Source organism: Anguilla anguilla, chromosome 18, assembly GCF_013347855.1.
Source record: "Anguilla anguilla isolate fAngAng1 chromosome 18, fAngAng1.pri, whole genome shotgun sequence".
In the NCBI taxonomy this organism is placed as follows: Eukaryota; Metazoa; Chordata; class Actinopteri; order Anguilliformes; family Anguillidae; genus Anguilla; species Anguilla anguilla.
In genome coordinates, this window is record NC_049218.1 from 1,871,017 (window position 1) to 1,889,372 (window position 18,356).

The 18,356-nt window shown below is 45.9% G+C and overlaps 1 protein-coding gene across 1 annotated transcript in view; it reads right to left on the bottom strand.

Annotated features, from left to right (window-relative positions):
• Positions 1-7,397: 7,397 nt before the first annotated feature.
• The window catches only part of LOC118217569 (protein bicaudal C homolog 1-like), a 61,383-nt gene continuing 50,424 nt past the window's right edge, over positions 7,398-18,356 (bottom strand). Inside the window, exons 11-21 of the mRNA XM_035399441.1 lie at positions 15,963-16,136; positions 15,586-15,773; positions 15,145-15,286; positions 13,803-13,956; positions 13,158-13,314; positions 12,770-12,809; positions 12,266-12,420; positions 10,802-10,958; positions 9,653-9,813; positions 9,151-9,250; positions 7,398-7,562 (exon numbers count right to left, since the gene is read on the bottom strand). Coding sequence (XP_035255332.1) covers positions 7,432-7,562; positions 9,151-9,250; positions 9,653-9,813; positions 10,802-10,958; positions 12,266-12,420; positions 12,770-12,809; positions 13,158-13,314; positions 13,803-13,956; positions 15,145-15,286; positions 15,586-15,773; positions 15,963-16,136 — 1,559 coding nt within the window. The 3' untranslated portion in view covers positions 7,398-7,431. The remainder of the gene's footprint in view (positions 7,563-9,150; positions 9,251-9,652; positions 9,814-10,801; positions 10,959-12,265; positions 12,421-12,769; positions 12,810-13,157; positions 13,315-13,802; positions 13,957-15,144; positions 15,287-15,585; positions 15,774-15,962; positions 16,137-18,356) is intronic.

The following is an 18,356-nucleotide window of genomic DNA, read 5'->3' on the forward strand; positions in this document are numbered from 1 at the left end:
CAGCCGCAGTAATCCACACCGGGGAGCAGTGCATTGTTGTTGCTGGGTGTTGCTGCACTAAAGAAATATTTACCTCCTGGCACCTTCATTACATTACGTTACATTTATTTGGCAGACGCTTTCATCCAACGCGACGTACAATAAGTGCATACCGAAGGTCATTGGAACAACGACAAAACACAGGTCCGATAACGTACAATACTCGTTGTGTAACAGTTATTCATAGCCATGAACACGTTAAGTCCAGTTCACACAGTAAGCATAGGCTAGGTCAGAGAGTAATGTTTAGGAGGCATGACAACTACAAAGCTACAACATCAAGATAACAATGTAAGTGCAGTATACGTGCTGGATGGAGGTACATGTAACATGAAAGTGGCACAGGAGGTACATGTGTACTTCTAACTGTCCCTTCATCTCTGCCCATATTCTGAAAGGCCTCTGTGTTGGAGTGCTCAGTCAGGGTTCAGTTTTGCCTTTTAAAAGGTTAGGACACAGGCAGAGGAAACCCAGTAATTTACCGAATGTTTTATAGAGAAATGCCGTGATGTTCTGTAGCTCGAAACGAGAGGCTGAAAGAATAGCCCGTTGAACTGAATGCCCTCTCGTTTGCTTCCAGACGCTGTAGTCTGTTATGTGTAACGGTTGGTCCCCACCACGCTGTCCACAGCCAGTCCTAACTGCACTGGCGGCTCGTCAGGGCAGGAAGATCAGGTTACGTCTCCATTGTAAGCAAGGTTATCAGAAAGGGGCAGGGTGTCAGTGCTGTTGCGGTTTATGTTTTTGCTGTTATTTTCAGTTGTAAACGTTGAACAGGTTTGAACAGTACTTTAAACTTGAAAGGTGAAAGGGCCACTTTCACACGAAATGTAATGCTGTTATAGGGTTTTAATCAGTTTGGAAAAAGGTACCAGCCTATTTTATCATGTATATCAGCGGCGTCAGACAACAGCCTTGGAGGACCGCAGTGTTTGCTGGATTTTGGTAAATTTCAACAGTTAATTGATTAATTGAAGTCACTGATTGGCTAGCACACATCTTTCTTCCAAGGCTGAAATTGGCTGCTGATCAAAATGAAACCACAAATACATGCAGACACTGCAGCCCTCCATCTCCAAAATACATCACAGCCAGTATATTACACTGTCACCAACATGCCATTCTGGATAGGTTTATTTGAGGAAGGGAAAACTAAGGTGACAACATGGTGGACATGTTTGGACAGGCTTGAGTGGCAGCATGGGTGCTCAATTTATCAGCCAGTCGAGTCAGACTGAAACCCGACCAGCAGAGACATGGTGTGACAAAATGACTCCACTTGCGCTTCGGGTTTATAACTGAAAGTTGCTTAAAAGAACCCAGCTCCAATGAAAAATGCTCATGATTCAAGGGTTTAAACACTCACAGCAAGACTGAAGACTCTGAAGGACAGACCATTACAGCTTAGAGCTTAACCCACAGCTCCACTCTGATCACCTGGGTTATAAAAAAAATAATCAATAAATTTTTAAAGTAGTCAAAACATACTTCAGTAAATTCTTGATAAAGTTAGAGGCAGAGATGCAATCTCAGCACAGTCAGCAGTGCTGAAGCACTGGGGGAATCGTTCAAGGGTCAGTGTTCCCTTCTGAAGTCCCACGCAAACGAGCAGGAAGACGTGCAGCTCTACAGGAAGTGCTTCGCGATCTGATGAAACAGGGCTGCAGTGCCCCATCAGGATTTTAACACTGATTTCAGCCCCTTTTAAAAAAAAATAAACAAATAAAAACCTATTTCACACTGGTACCCACATGCTGAGTGGTTATACCAAACCTAGAATTTGCGTTTTTTTTTTTTTTTGCCCCATTATAAAATGGAACATCTCAAAAATAAGAGCACGCTGCCTGCCTGTCCAATTCCTTAAGGCAGGTGTGGAAAAGAACTTAATTCTGCATAAACCTGCAGAAATACTACTGCACCACACACCAACCTATCATACAAACCTTTACCTCCAGAACCATCGAAAGCGGCGCTTTTATACCCTGGCCTGACAAGGCCACGCGCAACAGCTGGGCTAATTGCCAATCACCCTCAGCTGTTTGTGCTTATTGATTGGCTGTTGCTGTCCTTGGAGGCCTCCCAGGTTTTGGGGATATATGGCAGCAGCCAATAGAGCAGGGCTGTCCATCCAGTCTTATCCAATAAGAGCCGGTGTGGGTGCGGGTTTTTGTTTCAGCCCAGCACCAAGGCACCTGTTTCTACCTATCAGCATCTTTGCTTGAAGACTAAGATTAGTTAATTATTTGAATCAAAAGCCGCAGTGCTGGGCTATAACAAAAAACCTGCACCCACTCTGGCCAGTTTCACATAAGATTGGACACCCCAGTGATAAAGTAGTGGTAAATAACCCTGTTCCTGGAGATCTACCATCCTGCAGGTTTTCACTTCAACCCTAATTTGGCACACCTGACTCTACTAATCAGCAGCTGAACAAGATGTCTAGCTGTTGAATGTGGTGTGCTTTGTTAGGGTTGGAGTGAAAATACTATCTTGGTTCACTCCTGTACTTGAGCACAGAAAAATCTTTAGGATACATTTGCAGTCTGCAGCTGTAGCTGGTGCTTATACAAATGTCAGATCAAGACGTGATTGATTTAATTAGATAATTTAACAGCGGAAGTCGGCACAACCGAAACCAAACCGAGGATAAGATATCTTGCATCTTTTAGGAGCATTTCAGAGACCCTTAAACACCTCAAATATCTTTGAGCAAAATCTCTTTCCATGTAAACTACCCACTACTGCATCCAAAGAACACCATTCACACTTTGGCAACGAATGCTGTACTCACTGTCAGTACCTATGAAATACTGCATGGCAACAAGGCTCTTCGTTCTTCTGTAATTACTTTATATCCTAATGCATTGCTGCAGAGATTAGAGAGATTTGGCAGCCCCAGATTAGTGGATATGTGGATGTTGGCACCAATATTACACAGGTCAAGTGAGGCTCTAGTATTCACAGTAATGTGAATTTTTTTTCCCGGGGCCAACCAAGGCCATCTACATTAACATAGGTTAAAGAGTTGTCAATACAAGCAAAACTAAATATTTTAGCAAGTCATTAGATTAATTTTTTAAAAAAACGATGAAAGATTTGCCAGTCTAATCAGAAAGTGCTATAATTACAAGATATGTAATGAAATGTTTCTATAGAAACTGAAAAATGAAAAGCTCATCTCAAATTGGTTTCCATGTCAATTTATTTGCTGATTTTGTTCAGCTGTTATCGTCCCTGAAGCCTTTCCCTCTCAAGTCTGCTGTGATATACGCGGTCTGAAGGGATATCACACCATTTTATTTTAGTTAAATCAAATTACATAAATGTTCTGAAGCTCCTTCATTTCAGCACTAATTTGTTTCCCCAGAATATCATCAGTGCAGAACTGTGGAAACCTGCATGTCGGTCTCTAATGTGATGCTTTCATTGCAAATTCTCAGGTCACTGATGCATCGGTGTCATGCTGCTGTAGGTCATATGCCAATCACTGAGCTAATGAATTAGTAAAAAAAAAAAAAAAACACAACCCTGTATCTAAGTCACACTAAAGCATCATTAAAGCTCTGTAGCCCTCATCTGTCTACGGTAACCAGGCTATTGTGTCTGTCATCGAGCTACTGTACACAGGTCCTAAAACAGAGAGATTATTAACATTTACTGACGTTTTATTAGTCAGAGGGGGTCAGTGGTGAAATAAGTTATTTGTGGTTGCATGTGCTGCAGGTTACACGGAAGTGAACATGTTTTATGTGTGGATGGATGAGGGTATATGCGGTATTGCAACAAACAGGTGCTCTAGAGTACAGAACGTATATATTATAAATTTACGGTTACTGGCCATCTTTTAATGGAAAATTGTGGTCAGAAAGCAGACCCACCTGGAGAAGGAACATGGCCTCCATTTGGCATGGGAGATGTACAGTTCATTTTTGGTATTCCAACGTGACATCCCTCAATAAGCAGCCCTCTCACAATGGTTTCTAGACCTGACCACGTGAGAACATGAGACGACTTTACAAAAAACTACATTTAATTGAAAAAGAAACCCTGGGCTAAAACATATGTTGTGAAGATGTGTGGGTTCTGTAAGTTGCTCTGGCTGTAAGAACACCTAAAAAACAGACAGAGAGAGAGAACTTCCTACTGGTTTATTATTTTATAATAAGGCACCAAACCTGGAGCTAAATATTCAATGAGTTTACAAACTTTCGTTAACACAAAAAAAGCTCATCGTTTTAGAGCGCACAGACACCACAGAATACGGCTTCATCCGAGTGTCATCCTCAGGCAGTCTGCCCTCATTGGTCACGGACTGATTTGGGGTCAATAACCCCGGTCCAGGGCAGCCGCACGCTCCACTGGCTTTCTGTTCTCACCCTAAAATCAGCATCGGATTCAGACCCATGTAACCCGGTGAAGTGAGGTAACTGTGTAATCGGCTGCTCTGATTGGTTAATTAAGTGTAGGGTAACAACAAAAGCCAGCGGAGCCTGTGGCTCTCCAGGAGCAGGACCGCAGTCCCCTGTACTAAGTGAGGCTTGGGCAGCTGATCCAGACGTCTTGTGCGCAGATCTGCTTTCAGAAGCACCCCTGCCACAGCCACAAGCCCACCTCTCCGGGGGTTCCCCATATGTGCCCCGTGTCCTTCTCCAAAAAAATAAAAAAATAAAAAGTGGTCCTTCACTAAACGAGGCATTCTTAATGCCATTCAGTGCTGCTTAAGTGTGGCAATGTCCGGAAAAAAAAACTAAACACAAACATGAACGTTTCCCAGAATCCTCCTCTTTGGGGGGGGGGGGGGTCATATTGAATCACAGCTGGAACACATCGCAATAAAGTCACTTTAGATAAAGTGGCCTAACATTATTTGGTCCCTATACAGTAGGGAGATTTATTTCACTAACAGAAATGAAACACAACACGTACATGTGAACAATTGGGCTGCAAGAGGCCAACAATTAATGTGCTCTGCAGCTCAACAGCCACAGAAAAATGGACCAGATTAAGGTCATTCTTTTGTGCAGTTCTATTAAAACTGTATCTATTTTCTCTCACTAGAAACAATACTTAACATTCGTATTTGTGGAGATGATTACACCACACAGGTTTACACATATTACAAACGATAGTTAAAGTAACAATACTTTGGTGTCGGCTGAATTTTAAACATCCTGCCATCTGAACACAGTGCACAGTCTTCACGTCTCCCTTTGTATCCCTATAAAACATGGTACAGTTGATTATCTTTGGAAAAACATAATGGTAAAACGTAAAGCTAATCAGGGAAACCTGTAAGATCATTCAGAATATAAAACTGTCAACTGATGGATTAGAAGACTATTTTGGCAAAGGCACATTTTATATATTTTAAAAAAAAAAACACAAGAATAACGCTTTCTGTACACCATTATACCTGGTTCTCTCACCATAGTCATTCCATCCCCAGTGGATTGCAGAATTTCGGCAAAAGATTAGCAGAAACCTTGGGCCATGAAAGAAACACAGATTCTGGACAGGAATGGCCCTATTCAGACGATCACAGATGAAACAGAACAGGAATTCTGCGGTTTTTAAGGTTGTAGACAGAACTGTCCAGTCCAGCTATTGAATAACATAAACGATAAATACAATAAAAACTATTTACCTGTATCTTAACACACACACACCTGGTTTTTGTTTCTGTTAGTGTGCACATGTTGCAGACTTTGTCTGTATTCCTTGTGAGCTTGAGCTGTGCCATCCGCCACTTCCTGTCTTTTAGAAGACAAGACAGGAAATGACCTGATCTACGCACTGCACATGCAAGGAACTCAGTGATGAGTCACAGAAGTCCCTGTAAATGTTTCTATGGCGATATAGGCCGGCACATCCGTCTTATAAACACTGCTTACCCTGGGTCCTGATAGTTTACCCTTCAGCCCGAGTCTCCAGTGATCCTGTAAGCATAACAGGCACTTAAACTGGCATTCCAGACACACACAAAATGGAGTATGAGGAATGCGTGCGTGGTTTCAGCGCATTTCATCCATGTCTGTGTGCGGCTGCCCACCAAGTCTGACGATGTGAAGGGCTTTTTCTCCTCCGTGTTAACGCGGAAGACATACTTCACACGTTAACGCAGAAGGCAGGTTTAGCTACGCGCTCCGCAGACTGGCTGTTTTCAGAAAACAGGAAGGCAGCAGATGGATAGCCACGGGAGCGGCCGAGCCTGTTTCAGTGACTACCGAAGAGAACACCGCCACAGCCTGCCCCGCAGCGCTAGCGGGTTTCGCAGGAACACTCCGGCCACAGCGGCTGGTTGCCTGGAGACTAGGCGGTAAGGATAACACGGCGTAGGGGCCTTATGGGCGGCAGTGAGGGTCCCACAGACAATCAGTCCCCCAACAAGCCCCCCACTGACGCACCTCGTTCCGTTTCTAATTCTCAATACGTCATTGTCAGAAGGAAAAAAAAAACTGCCAACACCAAGGCCCTAAAATAATTATAACTGCAGCACCTTGTGTTTTCAACTTTATGTTATACACTGTACGAGTTTTTTTTTTGCTCCTCACACAATCACAATCACTGATCACTTGTAATGAAATAAAAAAATAATAATTTGATAAAAAATGGGGAAAAAATTTTTAAATACAATTTTAGGTGCAAAGCAGTTGAACTGATTCTGGGCCCAACACAACACAGCCTCTCACATAAAAAAGGTAAAATAAAAATTTTAAATGTTTTAAACAAAAAGTGACATTCAAATTGATGTTAGCACAGAAAATTCAGACACAAACCAAAGAGATGCGTGTCAGACAGGCAACAGGTTGTTCTGCAGCACGGCAACACAGACCGATACCTGCTGAGAGTCAGATCTCTACCCCACGTCTGTCCACTCCTGATAACGCCGGGATTTCAACTGATGTTCAGCACCCGCTGCTCCACACACACACACACATACACACACACACCACGCAGTGCTTGTATTTGACTTGGTATCCAATCGCTATTGGTCAGCAGATCCACCCCCCCCCCCAAAAAAAACCCTTCCAAGGGGCAAGGAATCAAGTGTTCCTAAAGTGCACAGGCCTAATATAAACAGCTAAGACTGCACATGGCTTCAGCAGAGTCCCGCTGGCTGTTCGGTGCATGGCTTTACAGGAGTAGCAGCGACTGTTCCCTCCTGGGATTCCCTCGTCCTGCAGGTGCCTCTCCGATCCACCACAGGCCAGCGAGCCCTCGTCTTCCTCCTCGCCTATTTGGCTTTTTTATTCCTTTGGTCACCTTTGGTTAGTTGGCCGGGAATGGGACTCAAGAGTGTCACGCAGGGTTACCATGGCGCTCGTGACTCAGACCATCACAGCTGGAGGTGGGGGGGATGGGTGGGTGGGTGGTGGGGGGGGTCCAAGAGACCTACCAGCGGCCGCTGACGCTGGCCATGTCGGAGTGGAACTGGCGGGACAGCCGTCCGCTAGCCCCTCCCTCCAGGAAGGAGGAGCGGATGTTCGGAGCCTCAAAGAGTTTCCTCCGGTTCTTATTTAATTCTGGGGGGGAAAAAAGCAGAAAGAAACGATTATCAGCAGAGCCTAACTTAAGATACGCAACGCACGCAGCAAACAGAGACTACAGGGGGATTTCACTGATCAAAACATTTGAAATGGACTACATGCGTTCTGTGCTACTCGTGAAGGGCAATATGACCCCTTCAGACTTTCTGAATAGTTGTCCTATGACCGTTCTGTGTGACAACATTACAAACGTTTTCCTGAAATGGCAGCGTATGCATGGAGAATAAAGGAGATTTTTTAGCTTGGTTTACGAGCACTGCTAATGAAACACGCACTTTCAACCTCACAGACTCCCCCCCCCCCCCCCCCACAACTGCCCCCCTCCCACACAAACACTTCCGCTATGTGTAATTCACACAAAAGCTGCCATTGAAATGTGCTACACATTGTAAAACTCATTTGCAATCATATTATATTCCAATACATAAACATGCTGTGTGCTGTATTTTGTGGAACGACAATAAAGTCCATTTATTGCACCAGCCATGACACTGAATGACAGAGTGGTGTCACAAACAGCTGGACAATGAACAGATTCAGAGGCTCTGAATTTTCCATTAGATGCTTATTTGTTGTCCGTCTGTATAGCGCGTGATTCACACATTCTCTGTCAGGCCAAACACTGCATTACAATAAACGGACAGTTTCCCCATTTCAGCAAGTACAGGCCCGCTAGCCTCATTCCTCTACACGCCGTGGCTTATCTGTCCTCTGTCGAGCAGCCCACACCTCCCCGTTTTGGGTTTACTCCACAAACGTACAAAATATAAATATGTCCCTCGGTGCAGAATGATATCATTTGGAACTGCGTTCAAGCAAGAGACGCCGAAATTTGAAAATAAAATATCCTGGCACCTCTAAGAGGGCATGGTCACTTTTCAGCACACAAATTTGACATGAAAATGTAAGCTTAGCACACACTGCACCTTATATGATAATGCAAGGTGACCACACACTGCAATTTATATGATAATGCAAGCTGTTGAATAAAGAATTCTGAAACTTTTTTGGAAAAACACTTTTGGGTTTACATATTCTTGCGGTACGCTGACGGCCTCGTCTTCAGTTACGCTTGGCGTTCAGCTCCACACAGTGTGTCTGCAGGCCATTTCCTCAGGCATTATCCCACATCTTTAACGACCGCAGCAATTTTACTTTTCATTTTTAAGCTGTTACGGCAAAAGCACAGTAAAAGGAACTTCTCGCCGGGGGACTTTGGTTGAAAGTTTGTGTCGAACCGAGCCGTGCGAACATGAAGCTGTAATTGCTTGTCACAAATACTGAGCCTGGCCGCCATTTTGGCTAAGGAAATGGCGGTTGGATCGGTGCGGACTGTGAGATATTAGAAAATATGACAAATAAACTGGACTTGTAACTGAGAGACCGCAGAGGTCATTTCCCCGGTGGAGTACTGTTGCTGTAACCTCGAGTGTGAATTACTTGTGTTTATATGGGATGGTGTGGAAAAAACAAAAAACATTTTAACAGATATGTATGCTGTGCAAAGTTGCTCTGGATGTAACGTCTGATAAAAGGCTAAATTCAGTGTTTCTCCAGTGCACACCTGAAATGGCCAGCAGCATCTTCCTCCGAGCGCCGAACGTGGTGATGCCAAGCTCCTTCAGGTCTGGGTCCGTCAGCGTCAGGAACGTCTGCAGGTCGATCTGAAGGACACAAGATGCCCCCAGGTTTAACACCTTCAGTAAAAACCCGAGCTTATCCCAGCATGCAGTGGGCGAGAGGCAAGAATACATCCTGGACAGATCGACAATCCATCACCGGGCTGTATGACCCAAGTCCAAATACGAGTCAAATACACATTAAGCCTGAAGAGTTTAACGCTGTTCACACACATCCGCGAAAATTTTCAATGAAGCATTTTAGCAAACCACAACGTCACAATCATACAGAGGATTGATTTTGTCCTGAATACTGGTGAAAATGGTGTTACTTTTTTAATGCTCAGTAATCTGCAGGAATTTCACCACTGACTAATAATGATTTGCAGTGTGTGTGGAGTGCTCAGGCAGTGATAAGGCAGCGTTAAGGCGGCGGTGACTCCAGACCTCCTGCTGCTGGAAGACGTCGGTGTACTTCCCCAGGCCCAGTTTGCTGAACAGCTCGGGCAGGTCCGAACCCTTGGCCGAGGAGCTCAGGCTGCAGCCGTTGGAGCCCATGGCTGAGGAGACGCAGTCCATGTAGTTACTGCTGCTCAGGTAGAGCTCCACTGCAGGGGGAGAGAACCAATCAGCAAGCAGAGAGCGCTAACGGCTACTTTATAATTAAACATTTTAATCCATGTCGTTATTATACGTAAACCCGCCTAAATGTAAACGTGTTTCTATGCCTACTTTATAATGAAACTTTTTAATCCGTGCCGTTATTTCAACATTTCTGAAATGATATCATTTGGCATAAACGCATTCCACTCTGGCCCCGCCCCAATCGTGATTTCAGAGTGAAACCTTGTGATACCTCTTTGGCGGTACTACCCTAAAGGGTAAGTATCATCGGTACAACTACGTCATCTAGATGTCGATCAAGATATCCAGTCAGAAAATAGTTTCCGCCCACAAACTCGTCCGTATAATTTTTAGTACGACAAAATACTGCCGCCACCTGATTGGCAGGACTGGTTTCGACCCAACATCTTTCAAACCGAAGAAACATGGTGGCCTGTTCATTAACTTTCTCCACCTACGCTGTCCACTAAAATATTCTGAAAACATTTCAGGTGAGAAGAAGGCCTCTTGATTTATATTTGATCTGCAACGCCTAGTTTGACAGTTTGATCCAGGTCCATTTTTATAAGCCATACACAGCTACGCTGTACAAATTTATTTGCATATAGAATACTTTATGCAAATTAAGATGGACACACCTACTCCACCCACCCCAGGATGGATTTTCAGAACTGTGTAGTAGGCGGAGCCAAGCTGAAACAGTGAGTGCAGTTACTCCTGAAGGTGTGAGATCAGAAAAATGTGATTAGAATGTTCTTAGCTGAACATTCTAATGCTGATGTCACAATCACTACTGGTGACTGAAAGCAGTGGAGTTCTAGAACACTGACTTAGAACTTAAAAAAACTTTCCAAAGGGTTAAGGAAACTTTTCCTGAGCTCTGTTTCAAAAAAAAAGAAGAAAGAAACAAAAAAAGTATCTTCATGGTTCTCTCCTGAGGGGGGAAGAAGCGTGACAGGCCGCCCCGCGCACCTGATTTGGTCTGCTTCCTCTTGGGGCTGCCAACGGATGCCGCAAATTCGGAGTGGCCCCTGAGGTCCCCGCCATTCCTGTCCCTCCAGTTGTCTGAGTCGCTGCCCGCCGCCCCCGCCACGCCCTCGAGGGTGTTTGACAGGGGCAGGGGGGAGTCCTGGGAGCGGGCGGGACGAGAAAAACCACTCATAAAATAAAATCAGGAAGGAAGGTGGACAGAGATGATTAAAACTACCCACAAGCCCCTTCAAGGCACGGAGGAATGTGACAGTGCTAAACTGACTTCACAAACTGCAGCTTCTCCCTCCCCACACCCCGCAGGTGACAGCACTGCAGCTGGGGCTAGGAAATAACTCATAAAGTTGGGCCGAGAAACACATAACAAAACTTTAACACTTTGTTGGTAAGTGGATAAAAAGATCGATTCAAACTGCATATACCCAGTACCCACAAAACACTTCAAGGCAAGAAGAAACTCAAAGAGAGAGGAAAAAGTGAGGTGTTAGCTATGGTGGCTCAGCTAGCATCCCATAATATACAGGTGTATAGCGTAGCCTTTAATATGGATGACACTGATGTGAGGCGTGTTGCTTTCATCTTGTGGTTGGCGGGTGTGTACCTTGTATGTGGTGCTCATGGTTGGCGGGTGCTCATGGTTGGCGGGTGTATAGTACGTGGTGCTCATGGTTGGCGGGTGTGGTCATGGTTGGCGGGTGTATAGTACGTGGTGCTCATGGTTGGCGGGTGTGTAGTACGTGGTGCTCATGGTTGGCGGGTGTGGTCATGGTTGGCGGGTGTATAGTACGTGGTGCTCATGGTTGGCGGGTGCGTACCTCGTACGTGGTGCTCATGGTTGGTGGATGTGGTCATGGTTGGTGGGTGTGTCTGTACCTCGTACGTGGTGCTCACGGTTGGCGGGTGTGTAGTACGTGGTGCTCATGGTTGGTGGGTGTGTCTCTGTACCTCGTACGTGGTGCTCATGGTTGGTGGATGTGGTCATGGTTGGTGGGTGTGTCTGTACCTCGTACGTGGTGCTCATGGTTGGCGGGTGTGTAGTATGTGGTGCTCATGGTTGGCGGGTGTGTAGTACGTGGTGCTCATGGTTGGCGGGTGTGGTCATGGTTGGCGGGTGGATAGTACGTGGTGCTCATGGTTGGTGGGTGTGTAGTATGTGGTGCTCATGGTGGTGTGTGTGTCTGTACCTCGTAGGTGGTGCTCATGGTTGGCGGGTGTGTAGTACGTGGTGGTCATGGTTGGCGGGTGTGTAGTACGTGGTGGTCATGGTTGGCGGGTGTGTAGTATGTGTAGCTCATGGTTGGCGGGTGCTCATGGTTAGCGGGTGTGCTCATGGTTGGCCGGTGTGTAGTACGTGGTGCTCATGGTTGGTGGATGTGGTCATGGTTGGCGGGTGTGTAGTATGTGGAGCTCATGGTTGGCGGGTGCTCATGGTTAGCGGGTGTGTACCTCGTAGGTGGTGCTCATGGTCGGCTTGTAGGGCACGTGATTGGCTCGGCGCAGCTCCTTGATGGCCTCCGCAGGCATGGACTTGGAGAAGCCCAGGCCGCTCCAGGTGTTGGTGGGGGTCCGCACCTCCGTCACCACGGGCTTCTTCAGCATGGCTACAGGACAAACACAACTGACCAATCACCTGCCTTTCCACGAGATGTTATTCACACAGAACAACCAATAAATTGAGTCTTCTGTGAATAACATTATCCACACAGGACAACCAATCAACTGAGTCTTCCATAAATGAGCTCATTCACATGGCGCAGCCAATCATTTTCCTTTCGAAATGAGGTCATTCATACAGAACAGCCAATCAATCATCTTTAACTCTCCAGCATCTGCAACACATCAACTAAAAGTTGCCTTTTGCAACTTCAGATCTGATACAGAAGCACAGGGACACCAAACTAAAACCCTACACTCTAAAAGGGCAGTAAAATCTCAGCCACAACCACTAACCTTTGGTTGCTAATAGCTTTTTGTGTTCATAATCGAACGCCTGAAAACAGAACAACAAAGAGAGGTTATTATTCAAACATCACAGCAAGACTACAGCAGACTACTATTATTACTACTACTACTACCACCACTAATAATGTAATGATAATAACTGATACTACAACTAATAATAATAGTGATAATAATAATAATAATTATAATCATGATGATAATAATAATAGTAATATCAATAATGATAATAACAAGATTAAAAATAATAATAGTAATAATAATAGTAACAGTAGTAGTAGTACTAGTAATAATCATAATAGTACTAGTAATAATAATAATAATAATAATAATAATAATAATAATAATAGTAATAACAGTAATAATAATAGCCCCAGACCTCCATGCTGATGAAGGAGGCCTGTGGTGCGAGGCGGAGCCTGTCTGAGCTCTGCTGCGCCGCTCTCTCCGCCGCCCTCTCGCTGCCTGGCGCCCGCTTATCCGCCATCGGGCTGTCCGCGCGGCTCGACTCCGCGTCCGAGAGCAGCCGGTCGGAGCTGTGGGAGGAGACCGCGCCGTTACCGTGACGACTGCCAGGCAGGTGCAACAGTTAGGGAACCTGGCTCAGAGGTTGCAGGTTCAAGCCCCAGGTGGGGCACAGCGGCTGCACACTTGAGCAAAGTGCTTTCACCTAACCCAATATCCAGCTGCATAAGTGGACTGTATAAAAAATAAAAATGTAGGGCGTGTCTAAGTACTGCAGGTGGGGGTTTAGGTACAGTAGGGCGTGTGTATGTACTACAGATGGGGGTTTAGGTGCAGTAGGGTGTGTGTACGTACTGCAGGTGGGGGTTTAGGTGCAGTAGGGTGTGCGTACGTACTGCAGGTGGGGGTTTAGGTGCAGTAGGGTGTGCGTACGTACTACAGATGGGGTTTTAGGTGCAGTAGGGTGTGTGTACGTACTGCAGGTGGGGGTTTAGGTGCAGTAGGGTGTGCGTACGTACTGCAGGTGGGGGTTTAGCTGCAGTAGGGCGTGTGTACGTACTGCAGGTGGGGGTTGTGGGGTCCCTGTCGGAGCTCCACGGAATGGCGGCTCCCCCCTGTGGTTTGGCAGGAAGCCAGCATCTGCTTCAGCTCGCCGCTGCTGGCCGAGTGTGACGGGCTCCGGGGCATCCCCACCTCCACAAACGTGTCTGAGCCTGAAACACAACGGGCCACAAACAGCCAACAACCTTATTAGCTTCAGCTGCTGAAGCTAAGCAGCGATACCACCCTGTACCCTTCTCACGGCTAACTGCTGAAGCTAAGCAGCCATACCACCCTGTACCCTTCTCACGGCTAACTGCTGAAGCTAAGCAGCCATACCACCCTGTACCCATCCCATGGCTAACTGCTGAAGCTAAGCAGCCATACCACCCTGTACCCATCTCATGGCTAACTGCTGAAGCTAAGCAGCTACACCACCCTGTACCCTTCTCACGGCTAACTGCTGAAGCTAAGCAGCCCTGTACCCTTCTCATGGCTAACTGCTGAAGCTAAGCAGGGTTGGACTTGGTTAGTACTTAGTTAGGAGACCTCTTGGGAAAACTAAGTTGCTATTGGTAGAGATGTTGGGCTGTCCACCAGAGGGCAGTCTGGATCAAATAAGAATGCATTGCCCCAGCATAGAGATGGGGACACTGTGCTATAAAAGGTATCCGAGATGATAAACTGATTTCCTGACTCACACTGGTCAATAAAGATCCCACGGCACTTAAGAAAAAGATTAGGGTGTCTCAATATCAGGCCACCTCGTGATTCCCCCATCACTTAACTGCACAACCCCTTGCATTACCAGTCCATTTTCATTCCCCAGGCCAGTGCAAATGCAAACTGGGTCTTCAGTTAAAAGCTATTTAAAATTGGGCATAGTGAGGTCACCTAACAGAGGCTCAATCTATGATGGTGCATATGAAAAAAAAAGAAAACGTTCGGCCTCATAATTACATGCAATACACTGCAGATATTTTTCTCCAAACTGCTCACGCAACAGTTTCAGCGCTAGCAGAGCCAGTTGAAGCGGAACAGACTGCACATGATTCAGGTGTGTGGACCCAAAGGAAACCGAGCCAGGAGAGGCCAATCATCAGCTCACACAGAGAGAGGCAAAGCTGTGAAATCAACTGAGAGGCTGTTTTCCGTAAACATTTCGGCTGCGTCTGAGCGGTCTGAGTGTTCTGAGCGCTGCCTGGCTGCTGGTTTTCCCGCTGGTTTTCCCCCTGGTTTTCCCGCTGGTTTTCCTGCTGGTTTTCCCGCTGGTTTTCCCCCTGGTTTTCCCGCTGGTTTTCCCGCTGGTTTTCCCCCTGGTTTTCCCCCTGGTTTGCCCGCGCGGTGAGAGTCGGCGGTACCTTGGTCGGATCCGGACTTGCCGGACCGCGGCTCGGCGGGACAGTGACCGCCGGCGTCCTGCGCCGGGTCGCTGTGGGAGGGGCTTAGGACCTGGTCCGCCAGCGCCGTCGAAGACATTCTGCCGTAAACCGAGCAGGGGTGCTGCAAAACGACAGCGTTAAACACCGTCAGGGCTGCAGCGCACAGGGGGCCTGTCCAACGGGGCGGCCGGGGTGGCACTGCCCAGCTCTGAAATGTGATTGGCCATGCCAGGTGCCACTCCTATATTCCACATAAAACCACCCCTATATTCCACAGACTAACCAAGTAACACTACACAAAAACCCAATGCTAACATAAGTGCTAAACAGCCTGTAAGTATGAGTGCTGTGTGAGGTTAGCATGCTCACACACGTCTGAGCGTAGTGAGGTGCAGCAGGTGAAACGGAGGACTTGCGTACTTTGATGTGGCCGTTGAGAGAGCGGGCCGTTTTCCCGCAGTCCGGCAGGCTGCTGGCCTGCGTGTCGATGGGGGCCAGGCCGGGGGGAGGGGAGGGGGTGCTGCGGGCGTAGCCCTGGGCCCCCGTCAGGAGGAGGGTCCTCAGAGTGGCCTGGGCGGCCGGGTGCATCATCAGCTGGGATGACAAGCCTGAGAGAGAGGTGCCGCAGAGAGAGAGATATGAACCCTGTTCTTTATCTGTATGTGTGTATGTGTGTGTGTGTGTGCGTGCGCGTGCGCGTGTGTGTGTGTGTGTGTGTGTGCGTGTATGTGTGTATGTGCATACATCAGTGTGTGTGTGTATGTGTGTGTGAGCATACGTGTGTGTGCACCTCTCACCTGCAGTGCTGGGCGGGGTGCTGAGGGGGCCGGCCCACAGGGCGGGGCTGGACGGGGCGTGGCGTTGGGGGGCGGGGCTGGGCGCAGGGGGCTGCAGGGGGCTCGCTGAGCTTCTGAGGGAGGTGAGGAGGAGGCTGGGGGTAGAGGAGCCCCCCCCACTGGGAGCACCGAGGCCTGAAAACATCACCGACACGTCTCACACACCCAGACATCCATCAGTCTGCAGCCTTTATGAGATAAAGCATCTATTAATCACACACACACCGCTACGCAGCGCGACAGCTCGGCTGATAAAAACTCATCTTTCAACCAATCATCTTAAACCTGACAAATATGCGTGACGGTTTTTTTTTTTAAACAAATCATTTTCATCATTAATTCATCATCATTTTTCAAGGTAATACAAGCCCCACGGGAATCGTCTGAACAGAACACGCAGCACTCTCTCTCTCTCAGGCACTCCGCCATGGTGAGGAACTTTATCTTATTAATATGTTCATCCTGTAATTTAAAATAAACCTGCTACAGACCTCTCTAATGCTAACTTTAAAAGTGAATTAAACTGAGCCACCCACATTTTTCAGAATTATATATTAGAGAGGTACATTTGCCTTTTGAGTAACGATGTAGACTCGAGCCTAAGACTAAGACTATAGACTAAGTCCACTGCTTCTCAACCCTGGTCTTACAGAACTCTTGCGTAGGGCAATTTCTGAAGCATAAAAATCAGTCAATTTTTTCAGTTGATAAATTGTTTAATCAGACACACTGAATGTCTAATGAGGAATGATTTTCTCTATTAATTGCCGTATCATATCAGAAACAGATATTCATGTGACACAGGAGGTTTAAGCAGTCCAATCAGTTCTCAGAGAGATAACGCTTTCAGTTTTTGTAATGTGCCTTGGCAAATTATACCTTGGAAGACGTTTCTTCTTTAATTGATTAATTCAGTAAAGCGGTGAAGTCCTTAGATCTGAAAGTGTGGACACCTGGTCTTTGAAATTAAATAATTTGCAGTAAATGAAGAGTTGGAAATGAGCCAAATTCAGCCTTGTGTTAAAATCTTCTTTCAGCAGCCTTATTTAGACAAGAAACAGGTTGGAATAAAAACCAGCACACATGGCGTTACTGCAGGACCAGGGTCGAGAACCACTGGACTACTGTATGAAACTGTGCCCTTCAGTTTCTCATTAAAACGACACTACAGCAACACATTACTGCCACCTTTTACACTGTAGTACTTTCACACACAGAAGCAGCAAAGGCACAGGCTCTGTACTAGAGAAGCTCCAGCAACACAAAGCACACACAGTGTTGCGATGCAAGTTTTTCCTGCGAAGACCTAATTGGTTGTTACATTGAGATGGTGTTCAAATATCCAATTAGTGACACCGACAGATGTCTTTTTACCACAATTTTTACACTTGGAACTGATATTTTTATTTTCCGTCTGGATTCAGCCAACATCTGGTGTTTTAAAAAAAAATGTGTTCATAAATGCGATCACAAAAATTAACTTGTTCTGTAAAGGAGCAAAAATAATAATTTGCATTTATTTGCAAGTCAAATTTCTAAAGAGGATGTTGATTGAATTCTGGTCTGTCGCATTCTTGATGAATCCTCTCAGTGAATGTGCAAATGGAGCGATGCTTTCAAAACTTCAAATGTTTGCTGCTGGTTTCACAAGATTTTCAGGTTTTACACGGCATAGCATCACAGATGGCAGACCGTGATAGTTTAGCTTTATGGGGGCATATTTTATGTTGGATGGCATTTTAATGCCGAAGCTTATCCAAATACATACAGGCTGGGCCACTGCTGAAGAGGGCATGTTTGATGTTCAAAACATTTGTAACACAGCCAATGGCTGATGAAAGACATAACCCTTGTGAATGTCATATTTTGGGGAAAAAGCTTTTAACTGGAAAAATCACAGGATACTCAAGGTTCAATGCTAAATGAGCAATGCATTTTATCCAGTTCTAAACCACTATAAAAATGAAGGCCAGGCCACTTCACAATGGCGTACTATGTCAAAGGACATTCTTGACGCTGCAAGGATAGAGAAGACTTGGATGAAATATCAGTTTGAGAAACTAGAAACTGGTGAAATTAAAAAACTTATGCAGATCCCAGAGAATTTGCAACACAACACGCTACTCAACCAAAACGTATGATGATATGAAAGATTAATTTTGTTTTGAATATTTTAAAATGGTCGGTAATCTGCAGGAATTTCATTGTTGTCTAAAGGTTTGTGTAATTATCTGACCCCGGAGGTGAGTGCTGTGAAATTAATTTTGTCTACAGGACAGCGGATTGGCAGGCCCATGCATATTAAATTCTTGCTGCACCAATCAGATCATATATATTGTGATTAAATGGAAAGGA